The 20,320-nt window shown below is 43.7% G+C and overlaps 1 protein-coding gene across 15 annotated transcripts in view; it reads left to right on the plus strand.

The window, feature by feature from the left end:
* Positions 1-20,320, plus strand: part of ARVCF (ARVCF delta catenin family member) — a 211,577-nt gene that overhangs the window by 136,960 nt on the left and 54,297 nt on the right. For all 15 annotated transcript variants that reach the window (XM_048963944.1, XM_048963948.1, XM_048963947.1 and 12 more), the window contains 2 exons: positions 5,582-6,189; positions 13,315-13,814. In XM_048963944.1, the coding sequence (XP_048819901.1) occupies positions 5,582-6,189; positions 13,315-13,814 (1,108 nt within the window). The remainder of the gene's footprint in view (positions 1-5,581; positions 6,190-13,314; positions 13,815-20,320) is intronic.

Genomic DNA, 20,320 nt, shown 5'->3' on the forward strand with positions numbered 1-20,320 from the left:
TTTTTATTTAATCATGTTATTTTCAACTTGTGTTTATAGTGTTGATAGTGAAAGTGAAAATGCAAACCGTTGTTGGAAGTCCGTAGCATTGGTTAAGTGTCCTGGAGTTAATTGGCATTGACTTACTATCTCTTTTAGTAGGTATCATCGTGGTGGCTTTGTAGGTCATGCTATTATGTGTTAGTGCCTTGCAGGGAAAATGAAACTTCTTCGCACCTTCTGTGTGGTGACAAAATTCTGACCTTGCTGTTCAGGTGAGGACAGTGAAGGAGGGTTTCTGTGTGATGTGAGATGCAAACCCATCCCCTGGGCAGGCAGTGTGCTGCAGGAGCAGCATTCCTGCTCTGAGGGATACGTGCAGGGAAGGGGCTGAGGTGCTCAGCCTGGTCAGTGCTGTGCTCTCCTGCACACAGGGTAACTGAGCAGTTTCCATCTCCCAGAGGCTCTGCTTCCTATCTGAGCCTGCACAGCAGTCAGGGCATTTCCACTCTGTCTGGGTTGGGACCTGCCCAGTTTGATGACCTCGAAGTTTGGCTGTCAGGTACGTTGCCACTGTATTATGACAGTAAAATTACATCCTCAAGGCAGAAATTTTATCCTTCCTGGTTTGGTATCTGCCCAGTAGAACAGGCCAATGCAGTTACACATTGCCTTTTAAGACTTGTATAAGGATTGCTCATTTATGTGGCTGTTTGCATAATGGAGTTCAGTAAGGAGTGGGACAAGCTGTGGCCTTGATTATGGTGTCTGCTTTTTATCACTGTAAAGGAATGGCATTTCCTATGAGGGGAATCCTCACATCTGCTTACAGCAATAATCTTACCTGTTACTTCATGAGGGTGATAGTTAATTTGAGATTACTCAGGTTTGTGCTTACACGTTCGGCTTAGTAGAAGTTTTATGCTTTGCTGTTGCACTTAATCTCAGCTTCTTTGGAGAAAGGCTCAGAACCTGTCTTGGTTATCTCTGTACTTAGAAGGTTCTCCTGGCCATGGGCAGTTGCATTTTCCAGCCTTGTTGTACAAAGCAGGTGGTGCCACACATTGCTTCCCATGACAAAGTTACATAGGCCATGGTTTTAAGAACTGAAGAGACCAGAGGGATCTTCCAGTGTGTGCTTTCCTTGCTGCATACCCCCTGTGGAGGTTAGACAGCTCCATGTGATTTGGTATGTGTTTTTGGACTGTAAAAGAAAACTATTGTTTATTTTTGCTACGCTGTACAAAATAATGCCTATAAATGATTCCCCTTGAACCGCAGCACAGCCAAAGCTATAATGCATATGATCCTTTGTGCTGCTGTTCCTCGTTTTCTTGTACAAATCCCCCCGTGTTGTTTGAAAACCATAGTTTACGGAGGTCCTCTCTCCAATAATACATGAAGTAAACCACTTCAGTGCAGAAGCATCCACAGTGTGTGCTTTCCCCCCATGTCTCTGAAGATGCCTGCTGCAGGGAAGCAGGAAGAAGCGTAATAGAATTTAATATTTGACATATTTTAAATAGAGAACATCTGCCTTCTCAAAAATGAGATATCTGAGTAATTTTCCCCCAACTGTTATTATCTTAGTACTGTGCTGGCTATGTCCCTACGTAACATTTGCTGCACAAAAGATGTATCACATAATGCTTCATTTCAGCTTCATAATCTCTCTGGAAGCCAAATACCTATCATACTCCAACAGTGAAAGTCACCTTGGGGAGAGGGCTGCTAGGAGGCTGCTGTGTCAGAGAGGCTGGTTTGAAAGCAGCTGAAGAGAAATGAAGTAAAACAAACAGGATTTGTGTGCTCCTGTTAATGCTTGCTTTATTCTTTCTTTAGGCACCTCTCATATTTATCTTTGTTGAAATGCAAGAAGATTTGAGAGCTCTGGGTCACTTTTATTCATTGAAAAAGATGTTTTATGGTGACAAACTGTAAAATCAATCAGTATACAGAGTTGTTTCATTTCCAGGCCATCCATTTGCCTTGTCTTCTTCATACTGAAGAAGGCCAGGTCTTTCCCAGCAGCGATTATAGCTGCTCTCCTTTCCTAGCAGCAGTAACTGGAAGGTGCTCGTGACTTGAACTCTTCTGCTGTGTTGGTGCCAGCTACTCTGAGATGCAGTTCTTTGTAACTTTGCAGAAAATTCAAGAGGAATTAGGTAATAGAGCTGGAATGGATTTCTGCCACAGTTGAGGGTCCTTTGAGAAAGTCAAACACTAAGCTTAAAATTGCAGAGAAAAACTTGAGCTGTTGTTTTGAAAACCTATGGGGCGAGTTCTTACACAGCATTTAATAGAAAGGTAATACCTTCGGACTGCTCGGGCTGATGAATTTTTACAGTCCATAGTTGAAAAATGAGCTCTCGGAAACGTCAGAACACCTTTATCCTTGCACATTCTTTCTCATCTGTTTCTGTTTTATGGCAGTTTCAACAAAATTTTTAGCCATGTCAGCTTTTGTAAAGTACTTAATTCATCAGAGAAAGGGGGAAGTGGGGGGAGTTGGGGGAGGTACAAAAGTGAAAAACAAAAGCCCTCCATAGTGAGGTAGAAAGTGGGAGCTGTAAGCACTTGCTGAGATGACAGCAGTGGACGGTGACAGCACTCTTCCACTGAGATCTCAGCGCTGTCTTTCCCCCCTCTGAGCAGTGTGACGTGGAGGAATCTACATGTAGCACCTGTACCTGCAACCAGTGAGTCCAGTCCTGGGTTTCTTCAGGCCTGCTTTCCTGTACTTTAAGACAAATAAAAGGACAAGGAACGGAAAAATACAGACACTGTTTCAAATGTACGGACATTTCCTTTGTATCTTATAGACAGATGTCTTCCCAGGAACATAACTAATGACATATAGAATAGCAAACGTGTATTTTAAGCATACTCAATGTTTTTGTAGAGAGGCCATCAGAAGCTCTTGATTGGCAGGCTGGGGGACTGTGGCACTGAAGCAGCTGAGCACCCTTTGATTTGTAATCAAGCAAAAAAACTCTTAGGATGGGTTTTCTGTAGATAAACGGAGGAAGTCAGATTGCAGTGTCTCGAAGTAACTAGTGTATCTAAATTGTTCACTACAGCATACCTACAGAGCAGAGTTCTTGCTAATAACTGGGTGCATCTGGAGGATCAGGTGGCAGATAAGACCGTCTGCCGGGTCTCCCGCTTGGAATTGCTTCGTTTTCTCTGGCTAATGTATTGGTATTAAGGAAACCTCAGAAATGTTGGGAGAGAAGATTACTGTGCTGTCAGCTGTCCAAGGCTGCCTCCCCTTTTAAGAAATATAATGGAAACATTCCCTTGAGCTGGATTTCCTGAAATAAAGGTTTATTGTTTTTCTTTTGCTTGGAAGCCTAATAAATGGACCTTCCTCTGTGTGCTGGCTAATTGCTTCCAAAAAGCTTGCCTTTATTGTCCTGTAGGCAGCAACGTCTGTTTATCACATGATAAATCTTCTGTTTCCGTGCCCAACCCTGACAAATGAGGCATAGTGCAAATACTCCCTTGCTCAAAATATGAACAGACTTGATTTGACCCCCCCTCCCACAGTACCTTTGGCATTATTGGATGCTTTTATGCCATGAGAAATGTGTACTTCTGTGCTAGGGTGAAATGTTCCTTTTTATGTTTCTGACAAGGGTTTCTTGATTGTGCTGTTAATAGTGGGAACGTTCAGTAAATGATGGAGGTGAGGCTGACGTTGTCAGCTTGTTCTTCTGTGTGCTGGCTGATGCCAGGGGAGTCTTTTTGACTAGGACAGCTGCTGGAAACTTGTCTGTGCTCAAATAAACAAAAAAGAGGCAAACTGGGGAAAAACTGCAAATGAATCCTGCTTTCTATGTTCTCTGTACTCTGTAGTAGACAGGAGCATGGTGGAAAAACTGTGTTTAATTAAATGTAAATGAAAGTCACAAATCATGTAGGAATTGATTTTCCAAATGTTCTGATTCTCTACTTAGTCTTTTTTGTGTATGCATACTATCTGTAGACAGTTGTCCTTGCTCTGACATGACTGTGTTGTGTTACCCCATCCTATCTGATAACAACAACGATTCTCCAGAAAAATGAGACAGGAGAAAACAAGCAAGTTATATAATAATAACAAACAAGCAAACTGGCAGCAGTGATGGTGGCTGAAGATGTGCCATAGTGACAGCTTCCTGCAAAGCACCTCTCCAGGGATCTGAAAGGTCAAAGCTTGCTCCTTCTTTTGTGCAGTTGCTGCAAGCATTCATGGTATATTGGGTATCTTGCATTGTCTGGTCTGGAAAATCCTGTGAAAAATGCACGTGACAAACTGTGCATGCATTGCAGCATATGCCTTGAGAAGGAGAACTTGGAACTCAATTTAGAATGTCTGGCTTCTGTTGAGTAGCGCTGAAAGAAAGGGCTTTGTGTGGTTACACGAGCACTCTTCTTGGCATTGAGAAAGCTGCTCTTTTGTTCCTTACTGTGCAGAAGTATCAGTTTTCCAACTGCTGAAATGCTGTCTTACTTCCTGTTATTCACCTTAACAGTTCACAACCTCAAGAATGTTAAAGCCTGGCCCTTTTTATCCAGTTGTGTCACTCTTTTGCAAAGCTCACGTGTTTCAGGCCTGAAAACATTGCATTTTCTCCTGTTAAAAGATCACTTATGAGCATAGGACTTTGAATAAAACTTTTGTTTCAAACTCACTAGGAGAATGCTGAGCTGTGTCCCACTTGTTTATGTCCACATTACAAAAGGCTACTGTAAGCTGCCCCAAATCTTTTTCATCCCTAAATGTCGTCCAGTTTCATAAATGCCATGGCAGCAGTTGTGCTGGTGCTGAATGGAGAGCTGGAGCATTGTGCTCAGGTAATGAGCAGAAGCCATTGTTGGTTTCTCTGTCGAAAACTGATTACTTTATAGCTCTTAATTCCTTTTTTTTAAATACTGCAGTATGCATTTTTAATTAAAAAATGGTGGGGGTGGAAAGTAGCATCTTTCCTGAAGCTGACTTACTAAGAAAATCCCTTTGAGAATTTTCAGCTGTGGCCCAAATTAGACACTGAGGTAGTGTTGGTACCTGGCAATGCTTTATTCAGCATTGTGATGGTACTTAATTATGCTGTTGGTGGAGAGCCATTTGTGCTGCTTGCCATCTTGCAGGATTTCATTAACTCATTAGCCTGAAGTATCATTTGCTCACAGATGTCTCTAGGAAAAGAAATACTGTTTGGGTGAATTTCTCCTGTTTGGGGTTATCGTGAAGACGTGAGAGGACGCACCTGGAGCTGCTTCAAGAGGTGTACTCCTCTTCTTTTGTTCAGTAGCAGCTTGCCCAATTTGGTGCCAATCCTTACGTTTCAGTGGGAGGCTGCAGGTCACAGTATCTGTATCCAGATGCTCTTGGTATATGAGTTTCACTCTGCAGTTTCTGTGAAGATGAGTGTTATTTACATATGCCTGTTTCTCTCTAATGCTTGCATTGGAAGCCCAAAATTGCCAGCAGTTTTGTTGTGTGTTCTTCCCAGCGTGTAATCCACTTACATGTATTCATTTACTGTTCTGGCTCCCTTAAGTCTCATTACATCGTTCATTGAAGAGAAAATTAAGGTATTTTTTTACTACTTCACAGGTCACCAAAATGGTCAAAACAGTCACCACTCGAACAGTGCGCCAGGTCCCTCTTGGACCCGACGGCCTGCCGTCGATGGATGGCTCGTCTCCCATGGGCAGCTACACAGATTCAATAGACAGAAGGTATATGAAGAATGGGGAGCGGTACATCACCCCACAGGCGTCGTCCACATTGACCAGATCTTACAACAGCTACAATGATTCCTACCCTGACAGCCACGAGGGCCAGTATCGACCTTACATCGGTCATGATGGTTATGGAGACCTAGCAGATAACTATGGCAGCTTGTCACGTGGCGTCAACTACCGTCCTCGCTACGCCTATGTGCCAGGAAACAGCTACCGGCCGGACGACGGGAGCTTCACTTTGCCGAGCAGAAGGGACAACTATGGTCCTGTTGCCCAGCCTCAGGTACCAGTGGGCAGCAGTGTTGACTTGAACCGCTCTCAGCCGGAACGTTTCCAACCAGAGCCCTATGGGCTGGAGGATGACAACCGCAGCCTTGGGGTAGACGATGAAGGATATGAACTGGATCCAGATTATTCTACTGTGAACCGGAGGACATCTGCAGGTGTGCCAGAGAGAGGAAGACCCCACAAAGGAAGGTAAAAATCCATTTGTCTCTTACAAGGTTACCTGCAGCTGTTTTGCTCAGTTGAACATTTGAACTCTGAATGGTCTGGTAACGGCACGGTTATTTGGCAGAAAAAAAGCACAGTGGTTGGATTGTGGTTAATGTAATCGTTAGAATGAAAGAAACATCTTAAAATCTCATAAATGGGAAAACTCAGGGATGGAAGGAGAGAGGTCTCAGACAAGAGACAAAAAAAAAAACAGTTTGGGGTTGTAGTATACTTGTGATTTTGGCTAGAGAAATAATCAGTATGTCTTGAAAACAACTGTAGGCAAAACCAGCATGTCCTAAACATAGTAGGAAGTTCACCTTCGTGGAGAAGAGGGGACCTGCCCTACTGTGCTGTGATCAAGGCAGAACACATCACTTCATCAGCCTATAAATAACTGCAAAATGCACATGAAATGGCAAAGAGTAATTCTAGTGCTTAAAATCCCTCTTGGTGTGTTTCTGGACCACTTCATTGAGGCTGAATTTAGCAAGAAAAAGATGATTTCATGGAAGTGGGATAGCTTTTTTTCTTCCTCAAGAAGAGGTGTGACTACACTGAATTTTCCCTGCGCTGTCTCACACTGGCAGGGTGAAAAGGGGTCTTGTAATCTTTGAGACTTCAGGTGGGTCTGGTTATGTGCACATCTGCCAAACAATTTTGAGCAGCTGGTTGGTTGCAGATGAGCTGAAGCTGGTGATGAAGGGATGCTTATTATCACGAAGCTGCCTGGTGAGGTGCCTGACAGCATCAGCTCCTGGGCCTGTGCTTATCATACGCCCTCAGCTGTGTGACAAGGTTGTGCTGAACCTCAGTGAAGTACTTCAGCGTTTGTAAGATCAGATTGTTATTTTGTCCTGTCACTGTAAATAAGGGGAGATAAGAGCATCTGTGTTGAACTAAATGTAACTGAAGAGACCAATCACAGATTACTTCTGGTTCAGTCCCCTTCCCAGGAGATGTGCTGTTTTATGCCTTTAGTTGTGCTGTCAGCTCTTGCGTTGGAGGCATGTCTGGGCCTCCTGCACAGGAGGGACGTGGAGGCTGGGAGCAGGTTCAGATGGAGCTCTCCTGCTTGGAGAAGTGACATTGCTTGTGGTCTCCTTCATCCTCCTGTAGCTCTATCCCCCTTCATGTTTCTGGAAGTTCATTTCAAAAGGAATCAAGCTCCTGCAAATTTTAATCTATGTTTAAAAAAAATCATAATTAAAAACAAAATCATAACAAAGAACAGGATGACAAGGCGTATCTGCCAGAACCCTCTTGAGATCCCTTCTGGCATCTTTTCCTGACAGCTTACAACCATTGGGACCACGTCAGAGTTTTGTGGGGCTGAAGTGAATGCCAGCAGCTGCCAGGACACTGTTCTGTTTATCAGGCTGCTGTTTCTGTTTCTCTGCATCTAAGCAAGGTTTGCAGTTCTAGTTAGAGCAGTCAGGCAGCAGTGTTTGTAAAGTTTTATTAACATTCTTCAAACTATATTCATGATAAATAAATGAATGCATTCTTAGAACCTGCCCATTTGCATTTTTAAAATGTATTTTTAAGCATCCCTTTGATTTATTGTTCCTTGCAGCTTGGATAGGACTGATTTACAATTTTTGTTTTACATTCCTTTTGTCGTGAGTTTTTCCATATTTAATATGATCAAGAGAAGTTGACAAGCAATTAGCCTGACTGTGGCAGCAAACCTTAGGTTGTAAGAACGTAAGATTGAGTGAGGGCCTCTTCAGATGTGGCTGCTTTCTGACATTTCAAAGAAACACTTGAGCGATTCAGTAAACCTGTATTTCAGATATGCTACTGATCTGCCAGAAGCTAACGATAACAAGTAGTGCTTTGTGCTAGATGAGGGTAATTACTACCTCATTATTTCCCTCTGGTTTTTGAATGCGGTTATTACTTGAGGGAATGATGAAGTGAACGTGGTAAGTTGGTGGCACCTTTGATTTCAAGAGGTGCTATGTGTGGGGCAGGCCTGGTACTGCTGCCAGCAGGCTCTGCCTCGCAGCGCCGTGCAGCGCGGGCATCTCCATCACTCAGCTGCATCACACAGCGCCCTCACTGACCTGCGGCCCGAATGTTCTTCCTTCCTCCTCATCCCTCTGTGTCTGTTGTGCTCATCTCACCCCTGGCCTCCGTTTGAGCCACCTGTGTTTTGTTTTTAATTGGGAAGAATCGTCGTCTCCACAGCATCTGCAGACCAGACAAGTGCAGATACTGCCTGTTTGCTCTTCCATGCACGTGGATGGGTTTCCTTCTTGTTTTCTTCTGCGCTGAGTCTCTGCTGTAACAGGCATTTTATTCTGAAAGAGGACAACAAATTATGGTGCAGAAAAGGCATTTGGGTGTATTATATTGATCTAATAGTACTCGGATTTATTCATGATGGCTTTTACATAGTCCCTTTTTTATTTTTTTACGTTCCTTTTCCTTCGCTGAGTAGGTTGTCTTCATTAAATAATGCTTATTTTTATGATAGTTTCTAAATATATATAGTCTTATGGTGTTGCCAGGCTTTTTGTATATAGCCCTTTTTAAAAGAGAAGCAGGAAATACTGGATATTTTTCATTTCCAAAAGACATCCCAAGTATTATTTGAGTATTTTTGATCATTACTTTGAATTTGACACAAACGAGCAGGATAAAATGGCCAGTCATAACTACTCCTTTTTTTTAAATCATCGTCTCTCAACACCAAGTCTTTTGTTTTTGCAATGATTTGTTTCCATAGCACATCCCTATGGTTTGTGCATGTACTAGAATCCAGGGGATTTATTTTTCCCTGAGAACTCAGGAGCAGCTATTGCTACTGTGTATTCCAGACCAGACAGGATGTGAATTTTTAATTTTAATGGAATTATCAGCAAAAAAGCTTTCTGCTGCTCAATTTTCTATGGCAGGAGCCTGATTTAAGGGACTGATGATGCATGTTGCTGGTTATTTCATGATCCAAGCAGCTGTCACTGGGAAGTGGGCTGGGTTTTAGGTGAAGGTACTGTACGATTACTTTTTGTAATGCAGAGACAGCACAGGAGTATTGCTATCACATGTTTCTTATTCATGTTCTACTTCAGCTTGTCTTATGTTTGCAGACTTTCAGTCAGCATTTCTGGCCTAACTCCTCTTGCATGGAGTATGGCCTTACAGCAGCACGTAGGCTGGCATCCTTAAGGCTGGGGAAAGGTCTGTCCCTGGAAATCAGCCTCTTTGGTTTGGCAGCCAAATGTAAACATCATGCCACAGCGTAGCCATGGGATGCTGGGGAGTGTTCAGGGCAGAAGTGTACAGATGTGCTGGGCAGAATGGAGCGAGGCCAAAACGCAGTTGGTTTGGAAAGCATTGATGGTTGTTTTCTCAGGCTGCTCTGTAGAGTTTACTTGATACGGGTTAGTTGATACGGATGCAGACAGCAGAAGACAGATGTATGGCTGAGCTTTTTGTGGCAGTCTGCAGTCTGGCTCAGCTCATCCATTAGTAGCTGTTAGGTGGTTTGAGGCGAGGCGATTTGAAGTGGTTTAAACACACGGCCACTAACTCAGACTTGCCTGAACAGGGAATTCAGTCCAGCTTTTGAATCCCCTTGCACATCCTTCCATTGCACATCCTTCCATTAGGGAGCAGAGGCTGGTAAAAGTAGGACCCCCTTCTGCAAAGTCTTTGCATCTCCTCTCCATTACACACGACTCCCTCCTGAAATCCCAAGCTTTTCTGGTCTTGTATCCTAGCAGACACCAGCTGCAAGCTGTGATGAGCGTAGCTGTTGTATAAATTGACGGGGATTAAATGTGGAAATCCTTCACCTGTTTACTCAAACGTGCCTGTGCTGAAGCCACAAGTAAGATGATAAATCCGCAAGCGCTTTCCCGGATTTTATCTGTGCTAGGACACAATTTGATCAATTCCCTGAGACAGGTGATTAGTGAGACCGACAGCATCCCACAATCTCAGCTGTTGTGCTGCAGGAGATGGAAGGCAAGATGCTCGCGGTCAGCAGCCCTGGCACACAGTGGGCTGCTCCTGGTGAAGATCTCATCGCTGCTCCTCCTGTGCCAAGCAGCTTGCCTTTCTGGGAGCGCTCAGCTGGAGTGCAGGGGGAAAACCTCAGTTGGTCCTCTCAGTCTGGCTCAGATGATTTCTTCACTGCTTGGCTGTAAATGTGTTTCTGATTTTACTTGTTTGCTTTCAGAAACTCCTGATAATGTTGTTTAACTCCTGATAATACTTGCAGCTTCTTGCCCCTTGCCTGGTGTGCATTTCTCTGGCCTCAGCTCCCCTGTGAAGGGAGAGGAGATGAGGCTTAACGTGGGCCAGAGCATCTCACCAGCACCAGGAGCAGGGATCCCTTAGTGCCAGGTCAGCCCAGGGCTTTGTGTTCCTTCTGCATGGCACTGCTGTGCCAGTTACTTTCTTCTTGGCAGGCAGTCTTCGTGTGGTTTTTGAGGCTACTGAGCGACAGTTGATGTTTAGACCTTCTCTTGCAAAATGCTTCAGGATTTTTTTGTCCTTAATTTCAGTGTGGACTGGGTGGTGGTGTTTTATTCTATTTGATTGCTGTATTTAGTCATATGAACCATTGTGTGGTACTTACTTCCACCAAGCTTGCCTGTATAGCCCTTTAGTTCATGCTGGAACCTTGGAGTTTCTAGATACTCATTCTGTGTTTGAAGGGCCAAGTATCCAGCTGTTCACTTTGCTGCCTCATAAAGCCGTTGGGTTTGCAGCTTATGCTTTCACCAGTGGTTGGTGAGCTCTTAACACAGTTTTCATACGGAGGTATGTGGAACCTGACTGTGCAGGAATGTTTTAGCCATAGTGTTTCCTATGTGCGTCCTTTCTCTAAAAATGCTTGAGAGATGCTGTTCGTCCTGTTTGAATGTAACTGTCTTGGTGAGCTGAAAAGACCTGTGTGCCAGTTCTTACTGGAGACATGGCCCTGCAGAATCAGGCTGAGATGGGCAGGCGAAGAGCTGTGTATGTGAGGAGTGGAACTGGATGAAAACCTTGTTATTGCTGCTACAGGAGTTACGTGATGCTCTCTCTGGTCCTGGCAGCATTTGAAGTTCTAATTGTGAAGTTTTACTTCAGCAAATGTAATGGAACCGGAGAGCTTTGTATGGCACAGGGGAGAACGGCGTAACGGAGTTAGGATCAGCTGCTCAGTTCTGTTTGTAAGGGTTCAAAGGCAGTAATGGAAGAAAACTGCATCCCAAGATGATAATTATCTTTGTGTGTTGCGCGGGTTTGTAGGAGAGAGAGCGTTAATTACGCAGATGTAATTGAGGTAGCACAAGGTTTCTGTTTAGGCAGCTCCAAGGACTGAGAAGTGCAGAACTGCAGGTACCCATCAAGCAGCAGCTGTGCACAGGGCAATTATTAATCTTATACTTTCACACAGTCATTAAGAATTTAATATGAGGCTGAGCATGAGAAGTGTTTGCTTTTGTTATAGTTTTAATGCTGGTTGTCCCAAACTTGCTCATGTATAAACAAAATATAGCTTAGGGGCTTTGTTATTACTTCTGCCCTGTGTACATGCACAAAAGTAAATATTTTCAAGTTGTTACTTTCTTGGAATGACGAAAGCAGCTTTGTTCTGCTCTGTCCAGACATGGTAAATCACTGCAGAGCAGGTAATGAATTATGCATACACAAATAGCTGCATCAATACAAGGACTTCTCCAAATGCATTCTGAGTTCTGGATGCTGGCCCATTTTATCCCATCATTCAGCTCAGTGCTTAGAACAGCAGCTAACGTAACTTGAAGTCACTAGAGGTGCTTTTAACATCAAAAGCATTAATTGTCCAATGCTAAGTTCAGTCTCCGCCTCCAATTGCACTTCTCCTCGGAGTCTGCTTTAATTAGCAGTCCCATTAAGGGAACAGTGAGCTCCGTTTTGTTTGAGTTCTAGTGCTCTATTTCCTTATGCATGACATCCACAACTTCAGTAACATCAGCCAGTGCTTAAAAGTCTGTGCAGATCATTTTGTAGCAATTCAAACTACGTACCTGCAGTGCTGAAGTAGGAGCTGACATCTGTCCAGGAGGGCCAGAAGGAGGAAGGCAAATAACTGCTTGCAGCTGGGAGTACGTGTGCTGCACTTTTGTTTGAGACGTGTTGGAAAGGATGAGCTGTTCTCAATTCTGTAGGGCTTTTCTAAATAGTAACCTTAATATATTTTTTGTAATTCTTCCCATCTGTTAGCTTTACTGAGCAGCAAAAGAAGACATAAACCTAGCACGTGAGAAGTCAATTTACCTTAACGTGCAATGAGAGCAGTGGGACGGCAGGATGAAAATAAGAATTTTCTGGGTTTGAGGTAAAAAACAATTGAGCGAATGGGAAGTTTGACACAGATCCATAGGTCCCTCAGTGTTCCACCTCAGGCAGGGCTGAGCCTCGAGGCCAAGCCTGGGGGCACGGGATGGGGCTGCCCCTCACTGCCAGCACTGGTCATTGTGCTGCCCTCCTTCACACCTAACAATGAGGAACAAGCAAACTTTGCTCAGGACCAGGCAGTCGCTGTAAGTGAGCTGCAGGCTTCCTCTGCTCACAGAATCACAGATGCTCCATCTCCCGGGTGTCAGCTTCGGTGTCAGCTCACAGTGGGTGCAGCTCACACACACTGTATTTGTGTGAGCACTGAGTCTTAATGGAAGTGCAGGATCTTCTCTTACTTCTGAGAGCTGTGGTCTCTTTCTGCCCAGCCTGGAACTCTTTCAATCAGTGTTTTGCTTTGTTGCTGCAGTGATGCATTAAGGAAGCTCAGTGTTTCCTACTAAATGTAATCCAGAGCTAACATAATTGCTTTGCTAAGTGACCAAAGTGAAAGCAATCTGTTTGATGTGCAGCTCCTGTCATTGTCTCACTGCTAGCCAAACAGACAACGTGCTGTAGTCCCATCGCTCCTGAGTGCTCAGCTATGATTAATTTTCAAGTTATTAGAAATAAATCATTCGAAAATGTAAATATGTTGTCCGTGATGATGTTTGTGGTATTAAAGGGTTTATCACAGCTGAAATCTCCACATTGACTTGGAGGCACAGAATGTTTAAATTATATAAATTTTTCTTTTCTTTCTCTCGGGACTGTTGCTTCTTACAGGGGCTACGATGACCCCATTGAGACAGAGATGGTGGAGGAGAGGATCCCATACCTCCATGGCAGCTACGCAGCACCGCTGGCGCAGCCAGAGCGAGGAAGCATGGCCAGCATCGACCGCCTGGGGAAGCGCTCCCCCTCTATTGACAGCATTCGCAAGGACCCCAGGTGGAGGGACCCTGACCTCCCTGAAGTCATTGCCATGCTCAGCCACCCTATCGACCCGGTCAAGTCTAACGCCGCTGCCTACTTGCAGCACTTGTGCTACGAGAATGATAAAATCAAGAAGGACGTGAGGCACCTTAAGGGGATCCCCATCCTGGTGGGCCTGCTCGATCATCCAAAGCCAGAGGTCCATCGCAAAGCCTGCGGGGCCCTCAGGAACATCTCCTATGGCAAGGATAACGAAAACAAGGTGGCTATAAAGAACTGTGACGGGATCCCTGCTTTGATCAGACTCTTGCGAAAAACAAATGACATGGAAGTCAGAGAGCTAATTACAGGTCAGTGTCTGTAGTTTCTTTAATAAATTACTCTTTGGAGGAGTCTTTCCAGTTTCAAGAACAAGGATTTCTGGAGAGGAGGAGGTTGCATTTAGATCACTGGCTGCAGCTGTTTGTTTAGCTGTACTATGCCTGCGGTGTGAGAAAGTCTGAGGCTTATGCCTCCTTTAGGTGGAATGCACGATCATCTGTAGATGTAGCACGCTGGTTTTCCTGAGTACTGAGGGTGCTGCTTGGACGTAGCTTGTGGTTGGGCATCTGAAGCTTCAGATGATGCTGTGAGCTATTGCTATGAGCTATAGCAATGCCTTTGACAGATAATTTGTACTGCCCTTGCCCTCAATGTGTTATAATCATGAGGTAAGATATGCTAATCTAAAACTTTCCAAGTTGATCTCTGCTGAAACAATCCTGCTGCCATGTCCCATCTACTCTGTACTGATAGGTTGGTCTCCTCAGCAGCGTGTCCTGCCCTGGTGCTGATCTGAGGCTACGTATAAATCACTGCATGCCTGTGGCTGAGAATGAGGAGATGCACTAGTGGACGTCTGGGTTGTTCATTACAATTGGGAAAGGGAGAATGATATCTTTAGGATACTGAGTTCTTGCATGCTTTCCAGGGATTTTTCAATCACTTAGAACTCCATTATTCAGCCTATTTTATTTGAACTTAGTCTTGGACATAGTCCAAAAGGAGTAATAAAGTATATGCCAAGTTTCAAAGTTCAGCCATTAAGTGGAAGAAGGTGGAAAAGTATGTCAGCTCTTAAACTATGGAGAAATACATTGTTCTTCATCCTCCCATAACTCATGAGGATTGAGATGGATTTCTCTTTCTTTCTCAGAAGCAGGAGGGAAAACCTGGGGAGCTGCAGTGAATTTCAGAGCCAGAAAAAAATATTTTGCCACAAAAAATGGATCCAGGACTGAAACTGTTCAGCTACCTTATCTGTGTAGGGCTGTCCAAGCAGCCCCTATAGCAAATGTGGATTAAGCCATTTGAAGTAAACATCGTAATTCTATAATCGCCTCAAAAATATGGCAGCTGTCCAGATTTTTACTGGTCATCGTAATTCTCTGAGATGAGCAGTGACTTTGGGTGTTCCAACTGTTCTTCTCCCACCATTTATAACATACTTAGAAAACCAGGTCTAAAGACAATGTGGGTGGGTTTTTTTTTCCCAGTCCTTTTCTGTGCAGCTGGTAGAGGAGAGCTCTCAGTAGCATGCATTGCTTTGATTGCTCTGTGTGCTTTGTCTCTTAATGTGGAAGCTCTGTAGGTAGTATTTACATAACACTTGTTGCACTCATTTAGTATGATGACTTTATTTAAATTAAAAAAAAAAAAAAAGAGTTTCTGTTTATCTGCTGTTCTAGTTTACCAAAAACTCATTTCTGGAGTGCTGGGAAGGAATACATTTATTTCTTTAGATTTGAGAAAGGAGAAACCAGTCTGTAATTTACTCTGAAGGAACATCATTATAGTGCTAAGCGGTAATCAGTCACTTTTGAGATGGCAGAAACAAACTGGTTGTTTTTCCTTTTTATTCTAAATGGCGATTGCCTCCATTTCCAGTTGATTTATTAGATTTGCAATTCAAATAAATTTTATTTGACAGCACCTCCTGCTAATTAAATATAGTATTTTTGTTCCACTCCTTTTTTGCTATTTAAAGCTCTTTATTTCCCTTCCCTGAGAAGCACCAGGAATATTGAAGGCCTTAACCTAAGCAGATGTCCAGCAACAGATGATACGCATTTAATCTCCTCCTAACCAGGAATGGCTTCAGTCCACTTCTAAAATGACATCACCAGATCCGGTGTGAGACATTCAAGCATCCGTACAGAGGAGAAGAGTATTCCAGCAATGCTTCTGTAACTGATGCTGGAGTGCTTAGCAGCCAGCATTTGAACCCCAGCTGAAGGTGTGGAACCGTCCACCCAGAAATGAGCTCCAAAAGGCAGCATGTCCAAGGCTGGCATGGGCACGCTGACTTCCTGCGTTTTGCTGTTCCTTTAAACCCAGCTCTGACTGCTTTCCGAAAGCTGAATCGTCATCACCAGCAGGTTATCCCAGATGTGGATGACTGAAATAATCCTGCTTTCCAAAGAGATTTCAGTACTTTGAAGATTTAAATAATTCAGGTGCCCAAATGCAGAGCGCTCCCATGCGGTCTTTTGATTCTCCAGCTGCAGGGCACTGCCTGCCTGCAGGACCAGCGGTGCATGGCAGGTTACTGCAGGGATCATGCTCTGCAACTGAGGATGATTTCTGGCTGAATCCTGTGTCACTCTGCTTTGTGAGTCCCGGGCTTCTCTGCGGTTCCAGGGCCTCTCATTGACGTGGTGATCTGATGCAGTGGCCGCAGCTGTGCAGAGCACTGTGAGTGGTGCAGCCAGCTGGGGCTGCTCACCGGCTAACGGGCAGAGAGCCAGAGCAGTGCGCTGGAGGGGCAGAGGCAGTTGCAGGGCAGCACGAGGAGGGAATTGGGTGTGTGTTCATGCTGAGTGCATGAGACTTGGTGTGTCAGAAGTGCGTTTGCTTGACTGTTGCCTAGAATATGCTTTTTGGAGAGCCTGAGTTAAATATATCGATGTGCGAGTTCGGAAGCAGATTGAGTACACTGCTATGGCATTACTGTCAGATTGAGCAAGTTTGTAGCATTTTTCTCTTTCAGATAATACACTTTTAAGTGGAGTTGAAACCTCTAGGTTAATGTCACAGCTGTCTTACCAACTGTTCCTGATTTATCTGCAAATGGCATTGAAACATGATGTCCATCCAGGTCACACAAATACGTGGAACATTTAAAAGTACTCACAAAACTCAAGATGCAATCATAAAATAGCATAGATCTCACTTTTCTTACTTGGCTCCATCTACTGCACTGAGGAAAGCTTGTTTTTGTGTCCATAAGTAAGTCACGAGCCGTGTCGTGGTGAGAAATGTTCTGCAGAACCATCCCTTGCCATCCCTCTCTTGTCTTGGCACTGTGCTGCTGAATTCTCAGTGGATCGTTTTCATGATAACTGAAGGGGAAATGAGGATTAAGCTGATAAGGAAAGAAATCTGTTCTGATTGGGAAAGCTGTAAGCATTTTTTTATCTTGAGTGATAAGGGTTTTTTTCCACAGAGCAAATGTTCCTATCAGATATGCAAGACCAAAATTCTATTACGTTCTTAGAAAAGTGATCAGAGGTTGGTAGCATTAATGAATAATTTTGCTCTTTGTGAGAAAGTTGAAAGTAATTCTGTTGTTTAATGGCATTGAGCAGGTTCTAAGTGGTGCAGAACATGAATTTTCTGATGCTTTGTATTGCTGGACTGGTTTTAATTGACAAATGGTTGACCTTCGAAATGCTGTGTGAAGGGTATATTTTGATCTAGTACTGTAATAGAATCTTTCAGGTGGATCCACTCACACAGTGTTCACACCTGCTGGCCATCCTCACGTGTTAAGATCCCATTAGCTGATATGGCACTAATTTCTCTTTGAAGTACTGTGCTGTCCTGAACGTGAAGATCCCATTTTCTGTTAGAAGGCTGTCAGAAGAACAGCCCACTTCACTTGACCGTAAGAAGGTGGTTTTACTCTTCATTTGAGCAAATTTCGTGGTGACGGTGGATTTTTGTAAATAAGCAAGCACAGCAGTCTGAGATTTGCCTTGGATTTTGGAAGGCAGTAGCATCGTTGGTACTCCAGCACGACTTCTTTAGAAACCTTTGCGCAGTTAGCTCCAAGGAGGCAGAGATCTAGTAAAATTGCCTGTGGCCCTAATCACGTCTAATGTGGCATACGTTGTGTAGCTATGTTTATAGCTTATAGAACTTTTGAGATATTTTTATGACAATCAGTATTTTCGCAATAAGGACGTGTAGCTGTTGTCCCTGCCTAACATGCTGCAAAAGTGGAGGTAATGACTGCAGTTAGAAATATGTAAGTACTCTGCAAATAGTGCTTAAGAACATAATGAAGAGTTGATCATGATTGTGATTGTCTTCTGAAACGCGGTAGTTCATTATTGAGCCCTAAAATTCTTCCAGTCTCTGGTCCAAAAAAAAGCAGATCCTTGTGAAAGCATGTGGAAAATACAGATAACTTCCCTTCCTTTACGCTGCTGCGTTGACTTCATTTCTCTCGAGCGCTATTTGGTTCAATTGATTAAAAAAGTTTTAAAAGGAGTATTTCTAGCTTGTTAGCTCATTGCTATGTTATGCCAACAGAGGCAGGGAAGGATTCTTACAAGGTGCACGTCAAATTTGCAGTTGTTTCTTTTCATTCTGATTTTCTCACTGTTAAAATCTACAGCCTGATAAGATTTGCTGTTTAAGTTTTCGTGGCTGTCCCTGTCTGTGTCTTTACTATGTGATTTGTTCCCTGAAAGGATGCTGGGATTTACATCTCTTATCTCATAACTGTGAATCACAAAAGCTGTACCCCTTCTGTGGGATGTTTTCCCCATAGTCAGCTTCAAATCTGCCCTTTTTCCCTGGCTCTGGAACCCCAGGGCTCCCTCATCATTGTTGTTTATCTTGAGCTATCTTTCTGTCACATGCTGTACATTTTCCTTCGCTAAATGCTGTTCAACAGGCAAATTCCTTTGGTTTTCCCCCCATGCAACCACAAAAATGTGTTTTGACATTTCTGACTAATTTGAAGAGGTTTCTGCAATGTATTTTTCATAAGACCATGTTTTGTCGTTCTTCTTAGTTTGTTGGTATTTTCTGTGAAACATTTGAGAGGTGAGAAAAAGGCACACGTGCCAGCCAAGGTTTGTTTCCTCAGAGGAAAGGCTTTCTGCACAGCTTCAGCTCCAGTAGGCATTTGAGGACAAGGAGATTGACGGCCAAAAAAAGGAGATTGATGTCTGCTTCTGACAGTTTTATTGCACTAATTGTATTCAAACTTTTAGTAAGAATTCCGGGTGAGTGTAGGAGATGCTTTCATAGGCTCGTGGGGCTCTGTTGGCCTGGATGGTGTCAGTTAGTGGGATTCACCTGTGTTGGCTGTAGGTTGGCACAGTTGTGATGTGTCAGTTCTGCAGTGCAGTGAGAATACTGCTGGAACCCAGCTGGATTTGATCTCTTGGACTAACAACTGGAGAACGAGGATGTAGAAGAGGGGGAATATGGAGATGACAACTTTATTGTATAGATTTGGGCTGGGGGTACCGAAATTTAAACACAAATCTATAAGTGTGAAAATGAGACAAAGATTTTTTGAGCACTGAAAAACTTCCAAATAGTCTCTGTAATTGGAGCTTGTGGAAGTTTTGTAGGTATTTTTGTCTTTTTAAGTCTGCCTGGTGGTTCTTAAGCACTGAAATTTGCCTTTGTAGTCTCACGATACAGACAACAAATTTCTGTCACTTCTTCAAGAAAGAGGAAAGGGCAGAATCTCATTTCAGATGCAAGAGAAATTTGTGTGTTTAAGGTTGGAGCTCTTAAATACAAAGGGCTGTCAGTTTTTAAAACTTCACCTTTTCAAAAGAGAAGAAACGTGGTGTCCCTGAACACTGTGCCGGTTCCTCAATTGTTGCCATCTTCTTTCGCTGCTGTTTTTTGAGCACTGCAAATACCAAATGCTTCACCCACAACCCAGTGGAGGAGCCCTACTTTATCCTGTTTAGCTTTCTGGGGTGTATCCATCTCGTCCAGTGCTGGGTGTTCTCACTTTGTGTTTGACTTTGAGAAGTTCTGAGCCAGCCATGCATTTAAGGACCTATTGGTGTATCTGAATAATGAAGTAAAAAATAAGTAGTTCAAAAAAGCAGTGTTTTGTATCATCTTCTAAAAAGATGCAAAGCAAAGACACACTGTGTTCATCCTGTTCTCTCATCTCCTCGGTCTGAACGGATGCCTGGATTTTGTAAAGAGCACTTTGAAATGGAGACAACACAGTGTGAGACTTCAGAGACTCTGCTAATCGCCGGCCCCTGAGCTTATCATAGAAGTGCCACTTGCTACTCGGATGGAGATAAAATTCCTTTTCCACACGGTGCTTGTCATGACCCTATACGGATAATGCTCTGGTCTGAGAGAAGGACGTTTGGTGTTGGACACGTCTTGCCGTGGCTATGAAGGATTGCTCCCACGGCAGCAGCTCCTCCTGCCTGTGCTGGCGGTGCTGGCTGTGCACACTGCTGGGCTGCGTTCCACGACCTGCTGTGCGCTCACTGGGGGCTTTGGTGAGGCCATGGATTTCTTACACAGTTGACAAGTGATGGGTTCAAAATCTTTTTCCCAGTAGGTTTATGGCCAGATTGAAAGGGAGGGAAGCAGCAGGTTGTACCTTTGTTTTACTTTTGTGTTTTGTTTCAGATACACACTTAGAGGCAAATATCTACAGCTCATACAGTAAGGTGCTCAAATTCACTTAGAAAAGGCATCCCATCACCTCTGGGGAATGCTTTTCCATTCAGTTTATTGGAATTTTTGCTGGTATTCACAGTGCTTGGAGGTCAACAGTGAGACCTGGCTGCCTCCAAGTGTCGCTACTGCTTGT

This window comes from Lagopus muta, chromosome 17, assembly GCF_023343835.1.
Source record: "Lagopus muta isolate bLagMut1 chromosome 17, bLagMut1 primary, whole genome shotgun sequence".
NCBI classification, from domain to species: domain Eukaryota; kingdom Metazoa; phylum Chordata; class Aves; order Galliformes; family Phasianidae; genus Lagopus; species Lagopus muta.